Raw genomic sequence first — 22,618 nt, 5'->3', positions numbered from 1 at the left:
GAATGTGACTGTGTTGTTAGCGGGACCTTTGTTTTGGGCAAACAGATTTAAAGGCAACACAAAAGGGAAGCCAGTGACAGGCAACAGCTGATGTAGGACGGGTAAAGAGAGGGGACATGCCTGTAGGGCTCCATGGTGAAATGACTGAATAGTCACAACAGAAACCTGTGTACATATCCTGCGCAAAGTTAGATGAGACACACACTCATACACACACACACACACACACACGCACACACACACACACACACGCACACACACACTTATGATTGCTCCTCCCTAGCTTGACTCTTTACTCCCGTCTCCCTCCAGGGTTGCAGAAAAGGACAGAGTGAAAGCGGAACTAGAGTACTCCACACACCATGAAGAAAGGGGACTCTGGTAATCAGAGCCTGGATGAAGTTGGGGCTCTGCAGTGCATGTCTGGCAGTAATTATGGCAGCAAAGGGAAGAGGATTAAGGTACTATCCCATCCAGGGGTCCCATTAGTGGGATTGATGTTGTTGGCCACCCTCCCTTTTGGAGCAAGCATCAAACAAACTGTCCCCAGGGTCAAACTCAGCCAAAGAGGTAAGAAATATTGTTGATTTGACTTTTTATTTTATTGTTGGTACATGTTTACATTTTGATATGTTCAGTATTGAGGTTTGACAGAAAAATAAAGTTTGAGTAGTTTTAGGCCATTATGGATATTTTATCTCTTGCCAACAACCTTCGTCATCAGTGCACTTGTACTTGTATTTAGCTGGGGTTATTGTAAAGTTGCATATGTTTATCTAATGACTCACACCTATGATTTGTTTGACTTTTTTTGTCTTTTTCAAACATTTCTTTCTGTAAGCGTTTCAGCCATTCAGTGTGCATCTTCAAAGACCATGTCTAGGAATGTCTTTGTCTCTTCCTTTAACATTTCGTCTCAGCTACAGTATATCTCTTGTGGCTTTGTCCACACAGCCAAGAGAGACAAGTGAAAAGAGAGATTGTTAACAGCATAACTCAGTTATGCTGTTAAAGTAAATGGTCTTTGAAACAACACTGTAAAGTAGAGTGAGAGATTTAACATTCACTTACTGATCCATTAGCCTACTTCATAATTCCCTGCTTGTCACGTTTGATGGGCTCAAGAATGTCCCCTGGTGACTTTTTGTGAAACATGAACACAATCTATTAATCCTCTCATTGATGTATCCCTAATACACAAGCCTGCAGTTACTAAAATACGATGTTGTTGCAGTCCATACATTTCACGTTGATGCCCTCGGTCAATAGTGAAAACTCCCGTGTGTATATAAGGCAATGTGCACTGTGCAATGTGCACTGCGTCCATGTGTATAGTTTTGCGTCAACTGTTTGCTTTGTGCCACCCGGGGAAAACTGAATTATAGCTCCCCTTAAAACCCATTCTAAACTCCAGGGCAGACTTAACTTCAAAGTCTCCATCCCCCTCATTCTATGAATCAGCTATACAAGAAACCACACAGATGAACTTCAGTCTTGCTCCATAAAATTGAATCCCCACTGCGACCTAAAAGTAAACTCACTCTGACTTCAACCTCCAAAAGCTCTCTTCTGGTCAAAGACTCCCTAAAACCATGGCTGGAACTAGATATGTCCTGAGTGTCCAACAAAAATATATGTAAGTAGCTGGAGGAATAATGATTGCTAGGGACAGTGTTTACTCAGCAGTTAGGCGAGTATTTAGCGCTACAGTTTGTCTCATTTTGTTTGTTCCAAATCAACCTTTTGATAAAATATAGCAGTTCATCATTTCACATATGATTCCAGTTAAATGGGCCCATATATATGTCTGACAACTTTTTTTGAGACTATGAGCACAGTTGACCGAACTTCACAGTTCATTCAAGAGGCCATCCGACTGGTGGTTCGCTTTGGAGTTTAGATGAACAACAAACGCTGAGTCACATCCAACCCTGTTGCACAGATCATACACACTTATTGTCATCATCTCATCAGTGCATGCACTCTTCAAAAGCAACAACACCCAGCAGTGATCACTCTTCAAACATCGCATCGCCCTCCTGTGAAAGCACGGCTGACCTGAGTGATGGGTCAAAAAGATCAAAGTGAAATCATCTGTGATTGAGTGAACGCCTCCAAAACAACTGCCTTCTACTCCAAACTCATGAACTCCCCTCTGAAAAACACATCTCAAGTTCAAGTTTGGTCCCGAGTCACAACACAGACATTGTGGCCTTCTGCCAAATGAGAAGTGAAATCATCTGGTATAAATATTTTGAATATGCTGCAGATGCAGATGGTTGTTATACCTTTGTTTTTATGCTTACATGTGACCAAAAAGACAAAGCTACACCACATGCCCTACTATCCTTAGTCATGCGGCCTGTATTACTCAAAAGCTACGGTTTATTAGTCATATAGTCATAAAGTATAGAAAGACGCTTTATTGTACATGTTTTTTCTTGTAAACAGTTTCTCAATACTTAACCTCAATTTAGTGAACAGATGTGTTTAGTAACAGCAAATCATTTCAGTGATAAATCTGGCTGTTTGTTGGTTTCTTTATTTATTATTCTTATTCACATTTCTGGCTGTGACGTTACTCTGTCTCTTCTGAAACCATGGACAGTACATGCTACACTGCATATTAATAATGGCAGACTGAGACTGTGATCATGCAACCTGAAAACAGCAGCCTCGTCTCAGCTATAGCTTACATTCAGAGTACAGTGATCAGTATAGGTACTTCTAGTGAATATTGTTTGAATTCATGCTTAAATGATGTGACTCTTCTTCCAGCAGATATGGCAGATTCATACACAGCAACATTACAGCAATGTATCTTTTCCGTTTCATGCTCTTACAGTACATCAACTTCAACCTTCAGACAAAAGGCATCGCTGCGCCACCTCATTAATCCCGTGTTTAGTTACTTTTATTAGCGAGCACTTCTACAATAGCAGACGTTATAGTATTCTAGAGCTTACATTTATAGCTGATCAGCAGAGACTCAAACCTTTGGCAGCAAGCCAACAGGTGGATGTCTTACTTAAATATATGTGTGGATGAGAGTGCCTCAGAGCTCCAGCAGAGGAGCTAATCAGGAGTTGTTAAGGGTGATGATGAGGGTTCTCTTCTCTGGAAAAAAGGTGCGGAGCACTATTGATAAGCGGCAACAGCTAAGCAGGCTGTTTCTGTAGGCTCATAGCGCTACGTGTTTACAGAGCAGATTAGCGTTCGCCAAGGGCTAGCAGGCCTAATCTCTCTGTGAGGTTTAGCCTGCTGGGGGCTGGAGTGTGTGTAGGGGTGGGAGATATGAGCATGTGGGGGTGCTGCGTGTGTGAGCTTGTGTAAAGGAGGAGGTATTAAGCAGGATTGCGTGGTGTGGAGGGGTCCCATAAGTTCAAATAGTGAGGGTTGGTAACCTCTCCAATCCTTCACACCAAGAGGGTAATCACAATGTCAATCCTTTCAGAGTGACTCCCACAGGACCCCCCCACATTGAGCCAGTGTGTATTCAAAGCATGTTGCTCTACTGGCACACTGAAAAGAGCCTGGTGATAGAAGAGATTTCCTCAGATCAAAGAGATCAAGGACACAGTGCTGAGCTGAGAACGTTGTCAGTGCTCAGCTCCCAGAAATGGTAGCTCGGAGTCCAACCGATACTACCACAATACACAGCCTGTTTATGGTATATATTGACTCTTTACATACAGTTTTTAAAAATGCTACCACTATGAATCATATAAAAGTCAACAGCAAACTATACCATCATCTAATGGGTGAGCAACAGGTATTCCACCTGCTCTTATCACATTCTAATCTCACGTTACCCACGACAGGCGTACGGTGCAGCCACAGCTCATGTTTGGGAAAATATTCAGTCATCTGACTTTTCTAGTCAGGAAAGTATGGGTATGGAGACAGGTAGTTTTAGAAAAAGTAAACCTGCCAGCTGCTTTCAAAGAACTGCTTTTAAACTGAGAGGTTAATGCGGTAGCTTTGAAAATACCCTGAGGAAGATATCTGATAATGCATCCACTAAAGTAGTGTTCTGGTACTGTATCTCTTCTCTATCAGTATAGCTACAGTGTTGAACCACTGAGGATTAGGCAAGTGTCAGGTAAAGCCAAGACATGTTTTTGTTTTTTTACTAGAAGAGGAAACCCAGTGCTTGTCTTTGGGATTTTGGTGTGTACTGTGTGAACTGAAGAGAATAAGTTAAGCTTGACAGCGTAATCCTGCTGACATTTCTTTCCCAACATACTGTAATTCAATGCTATGTCTGTCTGTTGCTCTCTCTGGGGCAGAACTGCTGCAAGCCGGCAGTGTATCTCTGTTTATGGGACCCTCTGATGGCCTGCACTCCCACTCGCTGCTGCTGGACGAGGAGAGGGGTCGTCTTCTGCTGGGAGCCCGGGATCACATCTACCTGCTTGACCCTGACAATCTGGCCAGAGCCCCAAGAAAGGTACACTATGCTGTGAAGAGCACTGAAGAATGTGCAAATTATATACACATGTAGAAGGCTATAGAAAGATCCAACCTCAGACAGAAAAAGAAAGCAAAGCATGAATTTAGTGCAGTAAATAAACAGCAACGTTTGAGTTTGTAGCTGTTCAGGCCATTTGCTATACTTGAGAGGTTGTTTAGATAGACATTGCAGTGACTCCAAGCAAGATTTAAGAATCCTCGCACCCTCTGACAGGAGGATTGTGCTGTTAGAAATTCAAGTTTGAACAGGAGATGGAGTTTCTCCTCCATACACAGTAAATGACCCACCCTGCAGACATCCAAACTCTTACTTGGCGACACTTGAGACATCCTAACAACCTTTCTTATTTGCTGTGAGCAGCTCTTTATTATAGAGACAGCCCATGCTTCAGCTCATGACACTTATACCTGTCTTGCCATTAATTGAGGTGACGTAAGGTATTTTCTTTTCCATTACGGTGTTGCTAAGTTGAAATGAACTCAGCCGTGTATTGTTTTAGAGAAGAGCTCACCTCTCAGTCAACAGCAGTCTGAAACTGTCTGTCTGGCGAGGTCAGGGTCATCGTGGTGGAGGGTACACGCACACACACAAGTACGTAGACATACACAGAGTATGCACGCTCACACTTACACAAACACATAGATGCATTCGGACGAATGCCATATGTTAAAGTTTGTAGCTGTGAGTGTGTGTTTATCCAGCTGAAATTCATCCACAAGTGGGACGACAGTGTGTATTTTTGATTTTTATCTGGTTGTTTTAACTCTCTCAAAGTGTTGCCCTTTTGTTGCTTTTCTGGTTATTGATACTGATGCCAGGGAGATATGCATCAGAAAGCTAATTCTATCTGACCTCTGGGATCAGCCCTTGACAGTGACTATGATCTAGAAAAGCAATCTTTGTGTTCCACTTAATGAAGAAGCATACCTCGAAAAGGCACCCTTAGGCACTAAAACACAATCAAATGTTCTGCGAGCAAACATTGTATTTGTTTTTACCTTGATTTTCAGGCGATAGCTACTATGTTGTAAACTTTTGACAACAGTCTTTAATTAAATAACCCAATACGCTGTGGTAGAACAAGGCCACTGATCACTTTATATTCTGGCTTTCAAAACCAGTTCAAGCCCTTCACAAACTCCACACCGTACTCAGTCAGCACATCATGTTGTAACACTGTTTTTCTGTGTGAGTATGCAATGATTTGGGATCATGAGATGTTTTAATATTTGTGCTGGTGTGTTTGGATGCGTATTCAGGCTCTGTGGACCCATGAATAAGTTTGGCGATAGCTCTCCTATAGGATTTAGGGGAGGTAGTAACACGCTAAGCACATAAGCCTGTTATAACACATGTGTGAACATGGTGTGGTACATTGAAGGCACACTGGATGTTGTTTGTCCATTGCGCTCTCTTACCAGCACCTGGAGATGTTGATTATTCTACAACTGAGATCAGTTGTTCAACGATCCCCAAAATGTTGCAGAGAGACAAGGAGCAAACGTTTTGCTACACTCTTCAATTCAATACTGGAGAATGTATGGACCAAAAGGGAAGTAGAATACAAGATGGAAAATAACTGAAGAAAAAAGTTGAGGGTGAAACAGAAATCTAGAATAATTACGGTAAATATTATGGTGTATAATATTGTTTCTCTAAATGGTTTTTGATAGAGAACGTAGAACTGGCTTGCCTAAACTTTTCTGTCAGTTTGCCTCCGAGTTGAGGGGCCCTGATGGCAAAGACCTGGTCTCATCTTGTTTTTAGCCTTTAAAAGTCCCTAGAAGGACATTCTGGAGGATCTTGGGCTGCAGGCTCATATCAGGTTTGGGGGGTCAGGAGCTTACTGAGTAGTACCCTTTAAAGTGATCCATAACATCTTCTATTCCACTCTAAATTGCACAAGTAGCCGGTGTAGAAATGCAAAACAGGAGTATTGTGACTGGTATATTACATAATGAGATGTGACGTGTTTCTCCTTTTATTTCATTAGGTTCACTGGCCTGCTCCCAGAGACAGAGTCGATATGTGCAAACTGGCAGGCAAAAATGCAAATGTAAGTTATTCTAAAGAAAGTCACCTCTGGACTGTCCTGTATTGTTGTTATAATATACAGTTGAATCAAGCTTCTTCTAATAGTTAATCACTGCTCTTTTTCTGTCGCTGCTTGTCCTAGTTGGAGTGTGCTAACTTTGTCAGGGTCCTCCACAACTACAATCGGACACATTTCTATGCCTGTGGGACAGGATCCTTCCACCCCAGCTGTGCTTTCATTGAAGTCACTGGCCACAGAGAGGTAAAGTGGATATGAGTGCATCTCAGCAAAATAGCTGACACAAGTTCAGGAGTTGCGTTTAACTTTGCAAAAGTTTAATGTTATAACCATTATCGTCTCTCAGGATGGTGTTTTCCAACTGCTGTCTAGTACAGTAGAGTCTGGCAGATTGAAATGTCCTTTTGATCCCTTGCAGCCATTCACCTCAGTCCTCACAGGTAATACGAGCAATCGCAACACACTCTGGCAGTCCTCTGCCTGCCTTATCTTTCCTGCACCAGAGTTTTATTGCTGCACAGCACCATTTACCCAGAAATAAATTATGATTCACTTCAAGTCTCCACAGTTGTTTGAGTAAATTTAAAATACTTACTGAGATAAGCCCATGAAATGGTAAAACATTAATGTAAATTGTCAAAATGGTTTGTGGTTATGTCGTACATGTTGAATGACTGCTATTTGACTTTTAATTATAAGTATAAAAATGTTCTATATTTGCGAATTTATTATCTGCATATTTTAATGTCAATATTTATTAACCTGCGTCTGTAATTGTTCCAGATCAGTACCTTTATGCGGGCACATCATCAGACTTCCTGGGCAAAGACACAACGTTCACACGCTCCCTTGGCCCTCCACCTGACCAGCACTACATACGCACAGACATGTCTGAAGAATACTGGATCAATGGTACACACTGAACATAGCCATATGAGCACGCCGAGTGCACTCAAAACTTGTTATTGCTTTTTCTCCAAACTTCCAGCCTCTCCACCGATACAAAGAGCCTCTCTGTGCCCTCAGGATGGTTATTGACATTCCAGTGTGGAGGAAACAGCCCACTTATTCATTTAGCTGTAACTTTTTATATGAATGCCATAGCTGAACAGGGACCACACCTACGGGGGAATTTACAGTGTGCCACAAAATTCACGTTCTTAGTCACAGAACCACATAGCCACACACACACACACACACACACACACACACAGACAGGCACGCACAGTCATCACTGGGAGGGAGTCACCTCTCTATGTATACATCTCCAGTCTCGAGTGTTTTACAGCCACTGATGAGTTGTCGTGTATCCACTGTTATCACCGGGATCTAAATCCTTACACATGGCCTCCACATTTCACAACCACACAGTCAGAGATGTTTGGAGTCATTATGTCTGTGTGTTTCTCTCTCTCTCTCTCTCTCTCTGAGTGTGTGTATACGGCATGTGTTGGTGCAGTCATAGAGAAAGAGCCCATCTTGCAGTGTTTCTGTTCCTGTGAGCCTGTGAAACATCTTTCCAGTGCTGCAGGACTAACAATTTCCTTCTGTCGAGTGTGTTAGCAGTCGTACATTAAGCTGTTCCAGTTGGGGAATCACCCTCTGGTGGTTGGCTCTGCTTCTAGGGGATTGAACTAATGTTGATGTAATGTCACTGCAACACTACTCTAAGCCTTTGGACTAGTTCCCGCCTGAATCAGGACACTGATGTTGTTGATTGTCTCCTTTCCCCACAGCTATTTCCTACATCACGTGCAGTGTTTATCATCCTTGTCTTGTCTTTTAAAGCTGCAATAATCAATACTTTTATAACCCCAGGTAAAATGACCGTATGTAACATGAAACCTGTCACTCACAGTGACCCAACTATGCAGTTCCCCTCAGCTCTACGGAGTGTTGTATTAGCTTTCAGCTCCTTGTTTTAATTTTACGGCAACTTGTTAACTCTAAACCGCTTTAATCAACCTCGTTTTCAGCTCCAACAGGCAGCTGTTTACAGTAAAAAAACAAAATGAAATGTGATTAACCCACTGTATGCTACCTGTCCCGCACCAAAGAGCAGACAAAGGTAGCCACTAGCTTGTGAACACAATGGGACGTTTAGGAGCCAAACAGACAGATTTCCCCTTGTTGTTGGTGGAGGCCAAACCAGAGCAAGACAGGAAGTTATTATTGGTCTTACATTTATTTGGTGACCAAAAACACTACTCAAAATAAATGCTACTGTTGCTGTGTCTCTGCTCGATGTGTTAATGAGCAACATATTCCACTTTATAAGGTTGTAATATGTCAATGTCGTGAGCTTACAGCTTGTTCTGCTGTTCCCAATCAACTACTTTGAACTGATTACTGTTATTAATCAGTTACTGAACACTGGGGACACATGATCAGGGTAGATATTTGAGCCTGGGTGTTCCAGTTAAAGATCTCTATGCCACACTGCTGCTTAACAGCTACTGCCAGACAGGCATTCAGTAAACAAGACTGCTTTTAAACTAACTTAAATATCCTGGAAGTCACTGTATCAGTCCATGTATCAAACTATACGGCAAGTTGGAGATTTGTGTGCAGCCCAAGCTTTAGCTTAGTAAATATAAACTGTAATACATCAGACCTTTCTGTATAGAGCAAGATTGTAAATAAACATGTGCTAAGTGTAGTGTTAATGCCTCCTCAAGGCTACAGCACATGGCAAATCCATTACCTGACTTATTTTAACACTCTCCCCTCTCTCTCTTTTTCTCCCCGTGTCTTCAGAGGCCAGGTTTATATCTGCTCATCCTATTGCAGACACCTACAATCCAGATGATGACAAGATATACTTCTTCTTCCGCGAGGTGTCGTGGGAAGGAAACGGCAAGAGCATCCTGTCCCGTGTGGCTCGTGTGTGCCAGGTGAGGTATTATACAAGAGGTGTAGAAAGTGTGAGGCTATACAGAGGGTGGGCAGGTAGGGAAGAAAGACGGGGATGGAAGAGTGAAAACTCCAACTAAAGAAATGGAGCTGGGAAGACAGAGTAGGTGCAACACTGTGGGACCACAGAGAAAGACAGTAGGAGTGCAAGACCTCTTACAGAGTGTAGGGGAGTCATAACTCCTACAGCCCTCTGATTGGATAAGGATCTTTGTGTCAGCCTCTACAGAAGTGTTTTATGTCCCCTAGGAGGATGCCTTTCTGATACATTCTTCTTTTGTAGTTATCAAAAAAGAGTCTATCCGGGGCAGTAAATCGTGGTTTTATCCTCTTTGTGCTGTGCTGGCAGGGCATTCTTATTGCTGCTGCCTACTTACACCTTACACCTACGCTGAGATCGATGTAGATCTTTTCGGCATAATTTTCTTCTTCAAAAGTTTGCATGTATCTTTATTAAAAGGGTGATGAAGAAAGAATATTTAGTGTTGTACCATTAAATTGTATGAGATTATGTTTATTTGGCAGATGCTTTTGTCCAATGCAATTTAGAGTGAGAGCATTCAGCCTTTAATGCAACAAGAGCTACAAGTCATGATTAAAAGGTCTATGTGAGAAGCATAGAAGCACAATGCCAAACTTCAAATGCATACCCAACAGGACCTAATACAAGCGTTCTCTATGTTCAATTGCTAGATGCTGCAAGACATTTGGGGATAATGTTAAAACAACTGTAAGCTTCGATGGCACTGCACAGCTGACTGAGGAGCGAGTAGATTCATGATTGGGGACCTTTTGTATACCATTCAGTGTACCATTAGTCATTCCAAATGGGACTATCCCACACAGCAGTTTGCTATTAGCATTCTGAGGCCTATTGCTACATTCTTAGAAAAAAGCTTTCAGCCTATTTATGACTTGGGAGTAAGCTGTAAAGCAGACTGGAAGGAGATTCCTCCAGATTACAGCCCTCTATTTTTTTTCTTTCTGTCTCTGTTGGACTTTGTATTTTTCCTTTACTTTCATCATTTCTGTAAGTGGGTTTTCCCCTGCATGTAAAAGGAGCGAAGGGAAGGCACTTCACTTCAATCCTCTTTGAAGAGTATCACCATTGTCAAACATCATCATTAAGTGCTTACATTTTTTTTAAACACTAGTGTGAGTGTGTGTGTGTTGAACCCTAACTCTATATCAATTAGTTAGTACACTGGGCAACTTTAATTGGGAGGATCTCTAAAGTTTTCTATGCAATACAAAGAGGTGCACTTGAATGTCCTTACCATAGCTTAATCAAAGGTTGCTACTTAAAACAGCAATTCATATGCCAAGATACAACCTGCATTACCACTCTACAGCCTCACTTGATTTTAGTACTCTCTTCAAACATGCTGCACCTCCATTTGTTTCTCTTCTCCTTTGATGTCTCTCCGTCGTCTCTCTCTTTTTCCTCTCTTTCAATTACTCCAGACTGTCATTATACTAACTAGAAGGTCTCCTTTGTGCCGGTTAAATAAGCAGATCCGTACTAGAGGCATGCGGTTCAACTATTTATTTTCCTAATTAGTGCAGGAAATTTGAGTCAGGCTGCGATGCTGTGTGTCGTCTCTGTGTTTAAATCCATTATTAGATAGATTGCAGTGGGATTGGTGGTTAAGTGCAAAGTGAGTATTTATTAATTCTGGTTGTCCTTTGGTCATGTTGGACAGCTGCACTATGCTGACTGGTTTTGTTACAGTGTATGTGGATGTGTTTCAGAATGATGTGGGTGGACTAAGGAGTCTGACCAATAAATGGACCACCTTCCTCAAAACCAGACTCGTGTGTTCGATCCCTGGACCAGACGGAGTGGACACACACTTTGATGAGCTCCGTAAGTGATTGTGAGAATAAATGGTGACAATCTGGGCCAATAAACTGGGTATTATCTTCCAAAGTCTACCTTCTAAGTGCACTTCCATCAATGTCAGCAGTGGCACAGTGTTAGAAAAATCTCTTCTGTGCAGATTAAGGTAATTAAACAAATAACCTCCATGTTGTTTCCTCTCTTTCTTATAGAGGACATCTTTATGCTCCCTACCAGAGATGACAAAAACCCCAAAGTGTATGCAGCCTTTACCACCTCCAGGTAAGTTTTCATCACACCATCATCAATACTACAACACTCTCCTTTTCTTCCATAGCCTTAACCTGGTCTCTTGTTTCCTCTTTCCTCTCAGCTCCATTTTCCGTGGCTCAGCAGTGTGTGTGTACAGCATGGCGGACATTAGGGCCGTGTTTAATGGACCTTACGCACACAAGGAGGGGCCCGACCACCGATGGGTAGAATATGAGGGAAGGATACCGTATCCCCGTCCTGGAACGGTGCGTTGCCGACTGAAAGGCCCAGAGACAAACTGGCAGCTCGTACTTAATTGATCCGAGCTAAAGAGGATTTTCTTTTCACAAATTAGATGAATACAATCATCAACTTTCTTGCTAATTACAGAATAATAAACAGGGCGTAATTTGAAAGTGTTGGGTTCAAGGACGAAATGTTCAAGATGCTGTAGGGTATGAATGCTGTCATCTTCACATGATGTATGACATAACCTTGGCTTCATAGAGGTTACTTAACATGTTAATCAGATTCTTCTTTCATCTCGTTTACAAAACATAATCAGTGGGAAGGAAAGAATGTATGGAGGATTAAGTGTATGCTTCAGGTGTACAGCTGTTTGAGAAATAGTACACTCAGAAAGGGGGAGTTGAACTGACAGATGTTCCAGATGTGCTTTGCCTCCTGCTGTTCTTCATTTGACCACCAGAGGGAAACATGCACCATTACATTGTCAGTAGTCAGTTAGCTGAAAAGAAATATGGGAAAAAATAGTCACAAACAAACATTCTTGTGATTGCGAAAATTTTACAGAAGATCAACATTTTTTTATTTCGTCCTTTAGTGTCCCAGCAAGACATATGATCCAAGGATCAAGACCACCAAAGACTTTCCAGACGAGGTCGTCAGTTTCATTCGACTCCACCCTCTTATGTATCGCTCCGTCTACCCTCTGACTGGCCGACCCGTGTTCACACGCGTCCGAGTGGACTACACCCTGACTCAGATTGTGGTGGACAGAGTTTTGGCGGAGGATGGACAATATGAAGTCATGTTTCTGGGAACAGGTGAGACACATACTCTCTCCTTGCACTTGCAATTCCATATTTGACCAGCAGAGGGCACTATATCACTATGAATTGTCCTTGGCCTTCAACCGATTCTGCTGATGCCGTTGCAGTTAGAAAAATAAAAATAAATGTAAGGTTGCACTTGGATCCAGTATCCGGTCTCAGGTTACTTGTGCATTTTAACACAGAAGTTCTCAAACCAAAGTCTGAGAATGGGCCAGTGTTTAAAATGTGTTTGTTCCTTATGTGTATGGACCCGAAGTGTTCATTTTTATTGGATACGAAAACAATACAGTACTCATACCTGGTTGGATTACATTATTCACTTCTAAATTAAATATTAATGTGGTGTGTTTTGCTTGATTTATCCCAATCACACATCCTGCATCCTGTTTCACTCTCTGTCGTAGACGTTGGCTCAATTCTGAAGGTGGTGAGCATCACCCAGGACAATTGGTCAACAGAGGAAGTGGTTCTCGAAGAACTTCAAGTTTTCCAGGTTCTGTGCGCAACACAGCCACATACACAAATACAGAAAAAGAAGAACACACAATTACATTCGCTCCAAGCTTTTTGATAGATGATGCCAACTGTTCTCTAGCTGTCCTCCGTGGGACAGTTGACTCATTAGACAGTGAAATATTACTTGTATCTCTGTTGCAAACTGCCACACTGATGGATTTTTTCTGGGCTGTTAATCAACAAACTTATGTGTTGTTTTTACTCAAAAAGTTGTCCAGCGATATATTTTTATTGAGGTGCTAGTGACGCTTGTTTGTTTGACTTTTTGCAGGTTCCCACTCCTATCCTCAGTATGGAGATGTCTTCTAAACAGGTTTGACCTCCTTCTCGTCCATTTCATTCCCGCAATTTTTTCTCTGCCTTCATTCATGCCACATGCATTCAGTGTGTGCCTGATGTGGCACAGGACATACTGTTTTTATCCCCAGTTCATTCATCTATTCAATTTCGCTCTCTGTCTTTAGCCTTCCCCATTTCCTTGTAGCTCTCTCTCCCCCTTCTGCTTCATTATCTTAGGGTCACGGGTGTCAGTAGACACTTCAACCCCAATCATTGCCTCCATTAATCTCCAGCAGTGTTTGACCTGTGCGTGTGTCTGTATGTGCATGCTCGCTAGTGTTTTTCAGAGGTTGTTTGGAAGTTCCGTTCGTGAATCTCCTTAAATTCAGACGAGTCGGAGCAGATCCTTAAAGTCAAATTTGTAAAAATCCTTAAATCTCTGTGGTCTGATTATGTGCCTGTTTAAGGTTATGAGTATTAATGTTATAAAGCCTTGACCCCCAGGTATTTTTTCCCTCTAACCAAAGGAATCTCCTTTGTTGATAATACAATTGAACTTGATATTGATCTGTATGTCTACCTTTTCCTGAAGCAGTGTGTGGTGTGTGTTTCTCTATAGCAACAGCTCTACGTGGGTTCGAGTGAAGGGCTAGCCCAGGTTTCGCTCAGTAGATGTCAACTGTATGGCCAAGCCTGTGCTGAATGCTGCCTGGCAAGAGACCCCTATTGCGCCTGGGACGGACACACATGCTCACAATACATCCCTGCATCCAAGAGGCATGCTAGACCCGTGAAAATTCACTTTGCCGACTATGTAGTATAACCTAAAACATGCATACATCCTCAGTAAACATGTAGGATTGTTAAAGTTCAAAACTGTAACTGTCTGCACATTCAAAGGACAGTGTTCTAGTGTCCATTGGTGTAACTCTTTTACTTCTTTGTTGTGAAAATAATGTGAGAATACAGACAGGCCAGATCACTTGTGCTCAAATGTTCACGTTTATGTCCATTCACTGTATGTAACTATGTTAGAGAGATGCTGCTCCTCGGCGGATTAATGTTATTGTCATGCAACTCTTCCCGAGTGAGTCCTGGTGGTGCAATGCGTGTGCGGACTGCTTGTGTGTCTGCGTTTCTTGTTTGTGTGCTTGCTTGCATGAATCAAGTCTCTACAGAATCGATACCCTACGGTTTGAGGTCACACTGCCATATTTTTGGCCAGTGGGGATGCTGTTATGGTTTGTGGAACAGTGGAGGCCCTGCGTTTGGTCTCCAGAGCTCTTTGAAAGCTGATCTCAACAGTGTCGGGGAGTGTAGGCTACAGATGTCCAAGTACAAAGAACTGACAGGAGGTGGAGGAGGTGAAATCAGTAAAAACTGAAGGAGTTTTTTTGTCCAAATCACAGGTTTCACAGATGACAACTAGAGAAAGACACAGAGGTATCACTAATCAGAGGTCACATTAAATCACATTTTAAGAGGTTGGAAAAAAATGCTGCTTGAGTTAATTGTCCGGCAACTTCTTCAAATGCTCACCAAAGCAAATTTTGAGAAAACATAGCCCAGTTTGAGATGTGTGAGAGGTTCTTTGTTTTAACTCCTTCAAAACATTCTGACTCAGGGGAAAAGCACATAAAACAGAATGCATGTTTTTGCATGAGAAACTATGGTTATTGGTTATTGACATAGTTCCTTTAGTATTATTTACATATTTATTTATTTTAAATAATTAGCATTAGCTATTATTTTCAGCTTGATCAGTGTTGCATTCAGTTTGGTTATTGTGGTGCGTTTGAACCCTGATGGGGATCACCAATCCCACTTTTTTTTAACAAATAAAAAAAAAAATACTGGTGACATGTCTTTCAAAATTAAAATTAACTTTTATCCCAATCGTGTGTTTGTTCTCCAGGCGAGCCAGAAGACAAGACATCAAGCATGGAGACCCTGCCAGTCAATGCTGGGACACAGAGGAGAGTACGTATACCTTGGTCTCTTAAGAAGTTCGGCCTTTATCTGTCTTTGTAAGAAAGCTGTAAACACATACACAGTAAACAGATAAAAGATTCACTTAATTAGTCGCTAGAGGAAACCTGCATGAGGTACGTTTTTTTAGAACTAGAGAAACTACTCTTGGATCGATAACAGTAGTGTTTCCTTTAGGTCTTGCTGGGGGACGGGTGGAGGAGAGGGTCCTCTATGGGGTGCAGAGCAACTCAACCTTCCTCGAGTGTATCCCCAAATCTCAACAGGCTCAGATCCAGTGGTACATACAGAGACTTGGATCCGAACGCAGGGAGGAGGTCAGACAGCGCACTCGTCGACACACGTGTACACACACCATCCCTCCTTCCTTTCCTTCCTTTCCTTCCTTCTCTTTCTCTCTTCACTCTCTCAGAAGTGTGAAGGTGTACTTTTTGTTTTTCGAGTGTACCAGAGGGGTCACATTTTCTTCATGCCAGGTCACAAAGCAGGGAAGTTACAGGGCCAAATACCGACGTTTATCACTGCAACATATGTCATTTCTTTATATAAGTACTTCAAAGCATCCAAAAACATTTTTACAACTTTGCTTCAACCTCATCTGCTGTGAGGTCTGAGCCTTGAATCCATCAGCAACTGTTTTAGCCACAAATCATATTGCTGCAGGTCCTGCTTATCTTGGGGAAGATAAAGCAGCGCCTGGACCTAGAGGAGACTGTTCATAGCTTATAGTGTATACAAAGTTGAATACCCAAAAGTCCCATTTTTTGGGGAATTATCGGTAATAAGGGAGCCAGGGTCTCACTATTTTCTTATTTCCTTATATGTTCGTTATTGATGTTTGTGACTGTCGAGGGATTTCTGAAATTTTCTCCAGCTCCTCTCTTTTATTTCTCTTTCATCACCTTCCTCAAAAAGGTGAGGAATGACTTAAACCAGACCTATCTGAGTGGATGGGACGTTATCTATCCCTATGAAAAATGGGGGGAAAAGAAAAATGAGAATTGCACCCTGGATTTCACCTTTTTCGTTGCATTTTCTCATTAGGTATTCACGCTGGAATGCAACTGCTTTTCCCTGTGGGCCAGAGGTCCAGGGGAGACAATAGATACTTTCAATTGTGTTCTGGACAGAAAATGGAATGGTGGATCAGGAAACAAATTCTACACACTCTAAAAATACTGACTTCACACAAAGCATTACTTAAAAACAGCCATCTTTAGGGCATGTTGGAAGCTGAATTTCCAGCTGTTGCGAAGTGGTGCATATTTAGTGTTTATTTTCAAAACCGTTAAACAAACTTGTACTGTTTCATTGCATTGGACCAAAGTCACTTTAAAACTCAGATCCTGGGAGACGGGGAGGTGGACAGAGAAGGACATAGAAGGACAGAGAGCCTAATGTGTTTGTATTTGAGGTGTGGAAAGGAACTCATTGATGATGACACTCGTCTCCTGAATGAGACAACAGAGACCTGCTTACTCAGCACCTCAGTGCCCTCCCCTCCCCTATCCAAACATACAAACCTTCCTCCACCTACTGCGAGTGGCCCACTCAACCCATTCACTCCTCCTCTCTCTCCCCACTTCACGATACACTTATTTACTCCCACGACTGGCCCCCTGTCCTCTCTCTCAGGGGTGAATGTAAACAAACTGACAGGTGCAGAGGCCACTAAAGAACCATGTGTTGCTCTCCTTTATAGGCCTGCACAGCAGAAAGCCCAGCATTTCCCTTGGTGTGTGTGTGTGTGTGTGTGTGTGTGTTTGTGTATGTTTGTGTGCATGTTTCTTTATGAGCCCCTACAGCAGAAATGATAACAGAGCGCTCCCTAGGGACAGCCATGTGTTTTGGGGTAATGGACACAATGGGGTGTTTTCTTTGTTTGTGTGTCTAGGCATGCAATGATATGTGACCTATTGTACTCTAGACAAAGTGATGAAGGAGTGAATGCAGGAGTTCTTCCTCCCTCAGGATTGTCATGTGAATGACACAGAAGCCAAAAAAATACAGCAGATTGTACAGAATCTGTAGGATCAATAGCAAGTTCACTGGTATTTACTACGGCAAAGCGTCCGAGAGGTTTGGCTGTGTCAGAGCATGTACATAAAATCCATTTCTACGTGATAGAAAATGTATCTTAACGTCTTCTCTGCCAATTAAAAGGTAGAGAAAGCCTCCACCTGGACTAACTGGCAGCCCAATACAATTTTTTTGGGTTTCACAATTTCTCTGAGGAATCTCAGACTGGGCTTTATAGCAAGAACCTTTACACAAACTTGTCATAATGACCAATGTTCATATTTGTTATGATTTATAACAAAACAATTCTGCTTTGGTGCTTGAAGAATGTCCTGATGATGAAGAAACCAGATGGTTCATTAAGATAAAAAGAAAATAAATAGGCACACACAGCTTTATAATACAGCCTTTGCATGAATCGATACATAAATAAATGTATTTCTATGGCAGAGCAGCCGGTGAACATCTCAAATGTTTGTAGACACAGAATACCAAGGACAAAAGGAAACTGCAACACAAATGCTTGGATTTATAAGTAATTATACATGACTGAATGATGCATTGTTTCTACTAATGGGCTAATCAATTTGTATTTAATTAACATTTCAGACTACAAACATGGCTTTCAAAGTGAATAGGAAAAATAAGAAACAGTTAACTAGTAATAGACAAACATATTTTCTTAACTGACTGTGAGTTTAATGCTTGAATACATTTTTATTCTCCATTTCCCTCACAGGCAACCCCTCTGTAGTAGTTCGTTTTCACTACTTTTTGCTTCTTTCTCATGTGAGCTCATATTTACGATTAAGCACTTGAGTGATTGTTTTCTTGGCTGAACCCCAGCAATGCTGCTGACAGTCTACACATAGAAAATGAGTTCAAGTAAACCACACCAAGCTGGAGGTCAAAGAAACACTCTGTGTACTCTTTCAGGTGATGGGAGAGATAGTTGTGTGTGTCTTAGTTTGAACTGTGTAGCACGGCATGTTTTATCAAAATGTCTTTTCTGAGCCGTGTTACTTTGAAGATATTCAAATAGCTTTCATGTCATTGATGCTTTTTGACTATTTCCTCATCTTTGTCCATGACATGATCTGACTGACTGCCACTTGTTTTTGTTGTTGCTCTTGTCCTTTAAGTTGTCGTCATGGTTTTCTCTCTTTCTTTATCATTACCACCCTTCGTTAATGTTGCGTTTACCGGCAGCTGTGTCAAGCAGAACTAAATGTAGACCGGTAACCTGCATTTACAAGATGCACAGATGCCAATAGTGTTGTGGGGCTTCCCTCGTGCGGGACAAGGTGGTACCTGCTTTCACAGCTGGACATGTGGTGTTGGAGCAGGTGATTTCTGAAGTGTCTGGCTTATGTCGACCTCTCACTCCGTGTGCTTTTCTTCCCTCTCCGTTTCCTTCTGTCTCTCATCCTTTGTCCTCTTCTGTCCCTAAACCTCCCTCATCAGTCCCACCTTAATCTCTCTTCACTTAGTTCTTGCCTTCATGCTCCTTTCTCTACTCTGGTCGCTTGTGCTTTTTCATGTTGTCTCGGCACTTTCCTACAGTGACTTCCCTTCTCTGTTTCTCTCCACATTTTCTGCCTCTTGATGGGTTTTGATAAACTGCTCCTTGACCAGCTGCTCGCAGCACCTGCAGCCCACCCCCGACACTTATTCTCATCATACACAAACTCCCTCCTCTTATCCCCTCATAAGAAGGCAGCTTTTAAAGATTTGAGCTGGAAGAGATCCCTCCGACTTTCTCACAGCATGTTTGTGCGTCTGTTAGTGCCTGTTTGTTTATTCACCTCCTGGAGCCTGGAATGCGGGCCCATTAGAAAATGTGCAATAAGAAAAGCATGGACACATTTAAATTTCATCAGAGGTGTTCATTAGAACAAAGCATAGCCTTGCTGAAAGCATGGGAAGTTCTTAAACTGGCATTAAGTTTGCTTAAAGCTTAAGCTTTTAAAACACTTGCCCACACCAGTGCTTCATTTCATAATTAAAAGCTGTGTTTCCTTGCAGTACGCCACATGCATGCGCGCTTGTTTACACATGCAAATATGCATGTAAGTGTTCCTACGAGCACAGAGCTCTGTGCAATACACTTAAAAACTGCATTGCTATTCTTTGCAGGACTTTGTTAGCTAATCACACACACACACACACACACACACACACACACACAGGTACACTAATAAAGACAGACCATCTGGGTGAATTTCAATGTCTGGCATTGCCATTTTGCAACAGATGCCTTCATTTTGGATGGGGAGTGGGGGTGGGTCTCTTCAACGTAACCGCAGAGATGTTGCATAGGTGAGATTTTACATTGTTATCCCATGTGTTTTTTCAAGTCTGTCAGGTGTGTCAGGAAATGAGTATGTGACGGGAGACAGACTAGTAAGTCTAATATGGGTGAGGGTCAAGATCCAAAGAGCCTCTTAGGTCTGCGGGTCTGCCTCTGGCTGGACAACACATCATCAGTGTCAGACCGAGAAACCACCACAGAGCCAGAGTTCATAGAAAGATAAACAGGCAAATATTCACTGTTTTCTACATGCACTTACACGTCTGGGGGGTCAGAGCAGGACTGTGGGATGTATGCTTTTGAAGCATACACACATGCACAAACACACACTCACACGTACTGTCATGCACACACATTCTCAGTCCTCTGAACACAGCTGTGTTGTTTTTGGCCCTGACAGCAGCTATGCCACCTGATGAATCATGTCGGATGCTAAATGAAAAGAGGGGGTTATAAACATTGCCACGCTACTTACCCTTACACCTTGATGACAAGCACAATCAACCTCACACATACACACGCACACACCCACACACACCTACAAACACACCATTTATTTTGCTGAATACCTTCTTCAGCCTTTGCGTACTGCTTCCACTCATCATGCATCTAAAGATCTCTCCACACCACATAAAGACCCCTGCCCCCCCCACGCTGTGAGTGACACTCACCACACCCAATTCAATATGTTTCCTGTTTCAAGGGTCATTACCATGTCTTGCGCACCTTGGATACAAATCAGGCATGTATGTGTGTAAACAGGGTGGCAGGTTTCAAGCTGGCGTTTTGTATGTATGTATGTGTGTGCAGTTATTCAGATTGATTGTTTGTGGGTAGGACATTTCTTGTTGTTTTATAGTAAAGCTTTGAATCTTGATTTATGAAAGCAGTACAGGATTTCACATCATTTTGTTGTATTGTGTACTAAGCAAAGGCAGCTGTAGTGACAGGACCTTATTCTTTGTGATGAAGCTCTTACATGTCTCTTTTTGTGTCCCAGGTCAGGCTGGATGATCGTGTCATGCACACAGATCGAGGTCTCTTGATTCGCTCCCTCCAAACCTCCGATGCTGGTGTATATGTTTGTGTTGCTCAAGAGCACACACACTTTACCCACACTCTCCTCCGTCTCACGCTGCAACTTGTCACACATGGACAACTGGATGGGAAGCCCAAGCCCAGCGAAGACCCTGCGGTGGAGCCGCGGCACGGCGGGGAGTCCCGCCATCGTTATAAAGACTACCTGAGAGTGATGAGCGCTCCCTTTATGTCTCTGGAGGAGTACTGTGACTCACTGTGGCTGGCGAAGAGGCCGTCAAGGGTGCGAGGACGAGGCTTAGGAGCTGGCAAATGGAAACATATACAGGAAATGAAGAAGAGCCGGAACAGGAGACAACACAGAGAGAGGGAGGAAGAGTGGGGAAAACAGGAGCGAGGGAGGGTGGTGAGGACAGCGAAGCAGTGAGTGATGTGGTTAAAAAATACATTCAGGGTTACCTCTCTATATTCACCGGTTGGATGAAGAAGCAGAACGTGACACTGAACTGCAAAATTGCAATGACAGATCAATCCATGAGCAATGCAACTTAGAGTCAATAAAAGACTAACTCTGAAATATACAGTTCAAGAGTTCAACTAGCGATTTTAAACAGTTTTGGGTTGTGAATACGTCATTTAATTCATCTGCCAGCATCTGTCCTGTTTGCAGACAACATGCCGTTAAATAAACATGAGAGACTGAATAACAATAATTATTGCAATCTGTAAAACCATAAATTTAGCACAGCCATCCATCGACTTGATCGACTGGAGATGAGCTGACCAGATAGCTGGTCTTTACAGCTTTCACTGGCAAAATGGTTCCCCCAATAGTATAGAATGACGATTAATCATTTGATAATATTGAAACATATATTTGAATTGGTGAAATTGGGAAAATGTAAAAAAATAACTAAAATAGTTTGCTTGTGGTGATGACAATGCATTCATGTTGAATGACTGTAAATATTTATATACCATGTACAGGAGATACAGTATGCTCAATTTAGTTTTATTACTGATCCGTATAACTGTAATCATAATCATGTATTGTGTTTGGGCTGACAAAACGACATATTTTTGTACAAATGCTTCACTCCTATACTGTAGGCTCAATAGATATTTTCATAATTGCTGATTATTAAAGTTATTTAAATAAATGTGTCTTTGGGCCTCTCTGCCCTGAATGGCTTTTTCTTTCATTGTGTGAAGAAATATAATCAATATACAGAAAATGTATTACTGTAAAAGAGCAGCTACAGGCAGTCTCAAGCAAACAGCCGACAAGGTTGAGAATGGGTAAGGGTTAGTTCAGCTGAGCCTCTCCTGATATAGCAACACAAGTCCCTGTACACTGTATGCAGATGTCAGAATGATTCAGGACCAGCTGGTCTCTTTGTGTGTGTTTGTGTGTGTGTGTGAGAGTTTGTAAAAGAGAGAGAAAGTGGGCATCTTCAGGAGAAACCATGCAAAATATGAAAGTTTTTGATCACACTAAGCAATTTACAGGTTTCCTAGAATATACTGACAAAGCTCTAAATGCATCAACATCATTTTCATGAGCGTGAAAAGCAAGCATTATGCAACCCCATGTGTCTGACCTGAATAATACTTTTAGACTTCCATAATAATGTAGATGATATCGTACACAGTGCTTGGATATAATGCTGAATAAAATATAACAAAGGTTTCTCTGTGAAATACATTGGTCGTGGGAATCCTTTGTTTTAACGGACTTATCCAATTTAGCTGGAGCTCCTGAAATACTGCAGGTAGTCTATCACCAGGTAAATGTGTCCCATCGGCCAACTCAGGGGTGGCAGCAACAAATTACATTTTCTGTTACTGAAACAGTCGT

The 22,618-nt window shown here is 42.1% G+C and overlaps 1 protein-coding gene across 1 annotated transcript; it reads left to right on the top strand.

Annotated features, from left to right (window-relative positions):
* The first annotated feature begins 362 nt into the window (after positions 1 to 362).
* On the top strand, positions 363 to 21,187 carry sema3d (sema domain, immunoglobulin domain (Ig), short basic domain, secreted, (semaphorin) 3D). The gene is made up of 17 exons (XM_076089880.1): positions 363 to 570; positions 4,290 to 4,450; positions 6,468 to 6,530; positions 6,651 to 6,770; positions 6,874 to 6,967; positions 7,311 to 7,439; positions 9,285 to 9,421; positions 11,193 to 11,307; positions 11,493 to 11,562; positions 11,654 to 11,798; positions 12,377 to 12,599; positions 13,013 to 13,101; positions 13,396 to 13,437; positions 14,023 to 14,180; positions 15,319 to 15,383; positions 15,570 to 15,709; positions 20,723 to 21,187. The coding sequence occupies exons 1-17, from the start codon at positions 363 to 365 to the stop codon at positions 21,185 to 21,187; spliced, it is 2,424 nt and encodes an 807-aa protein (XP_075945995.1).
* The last annotated feature ends 1,431 nt before the right edge of the window (positions 21,188 to 22,618 follow it).

This window comes from Anarhichas minor, unplaced genomic scaffold, assembly GCF_050575085.1.
Source record: "Anarhichas minor isolate MPS153535 unplaced genomic scaffold, ASM5057508v1 ptg000011l, whole genome shotgun sequence".
In the NCBI taxonomy this organism is placed as follows: domain Eukaryota; kingdom Metazoa; phylum Chordata; class Actinopteri; order Perciformes; family Anarhichadidae; genus Anarhichas; species Anarhichas minor.
The sequence above is the reverse complement of the archived record's forward strand: the minus strand, read 5'-3'. Positions and strand labels throughout refer to the sequence as shown.

Coding starts and splice junctions, on each gene's coding strand:
- sema3d (XM_076089880.1), top strand. CDS start 363: ATGAAGAAAGGGGACTCTGGTAATCAGAGCCTGGATGAAGTTGGGGCT. Junction 6,531..6,650: donor TGGCAGGCAAAAATGCAAAT/GTAAGTTATTCT, acceptor TGCTTGTCCTAG/TTGGAGTGTGCTAACTTTGT. Junction 6,968..7,310: donor ATTCACCTCAGTCCTCACAG/GTAATACGAGCA, acceptor TAATTGTTCCAG/ATCAGTACCTTTATGCGGGC.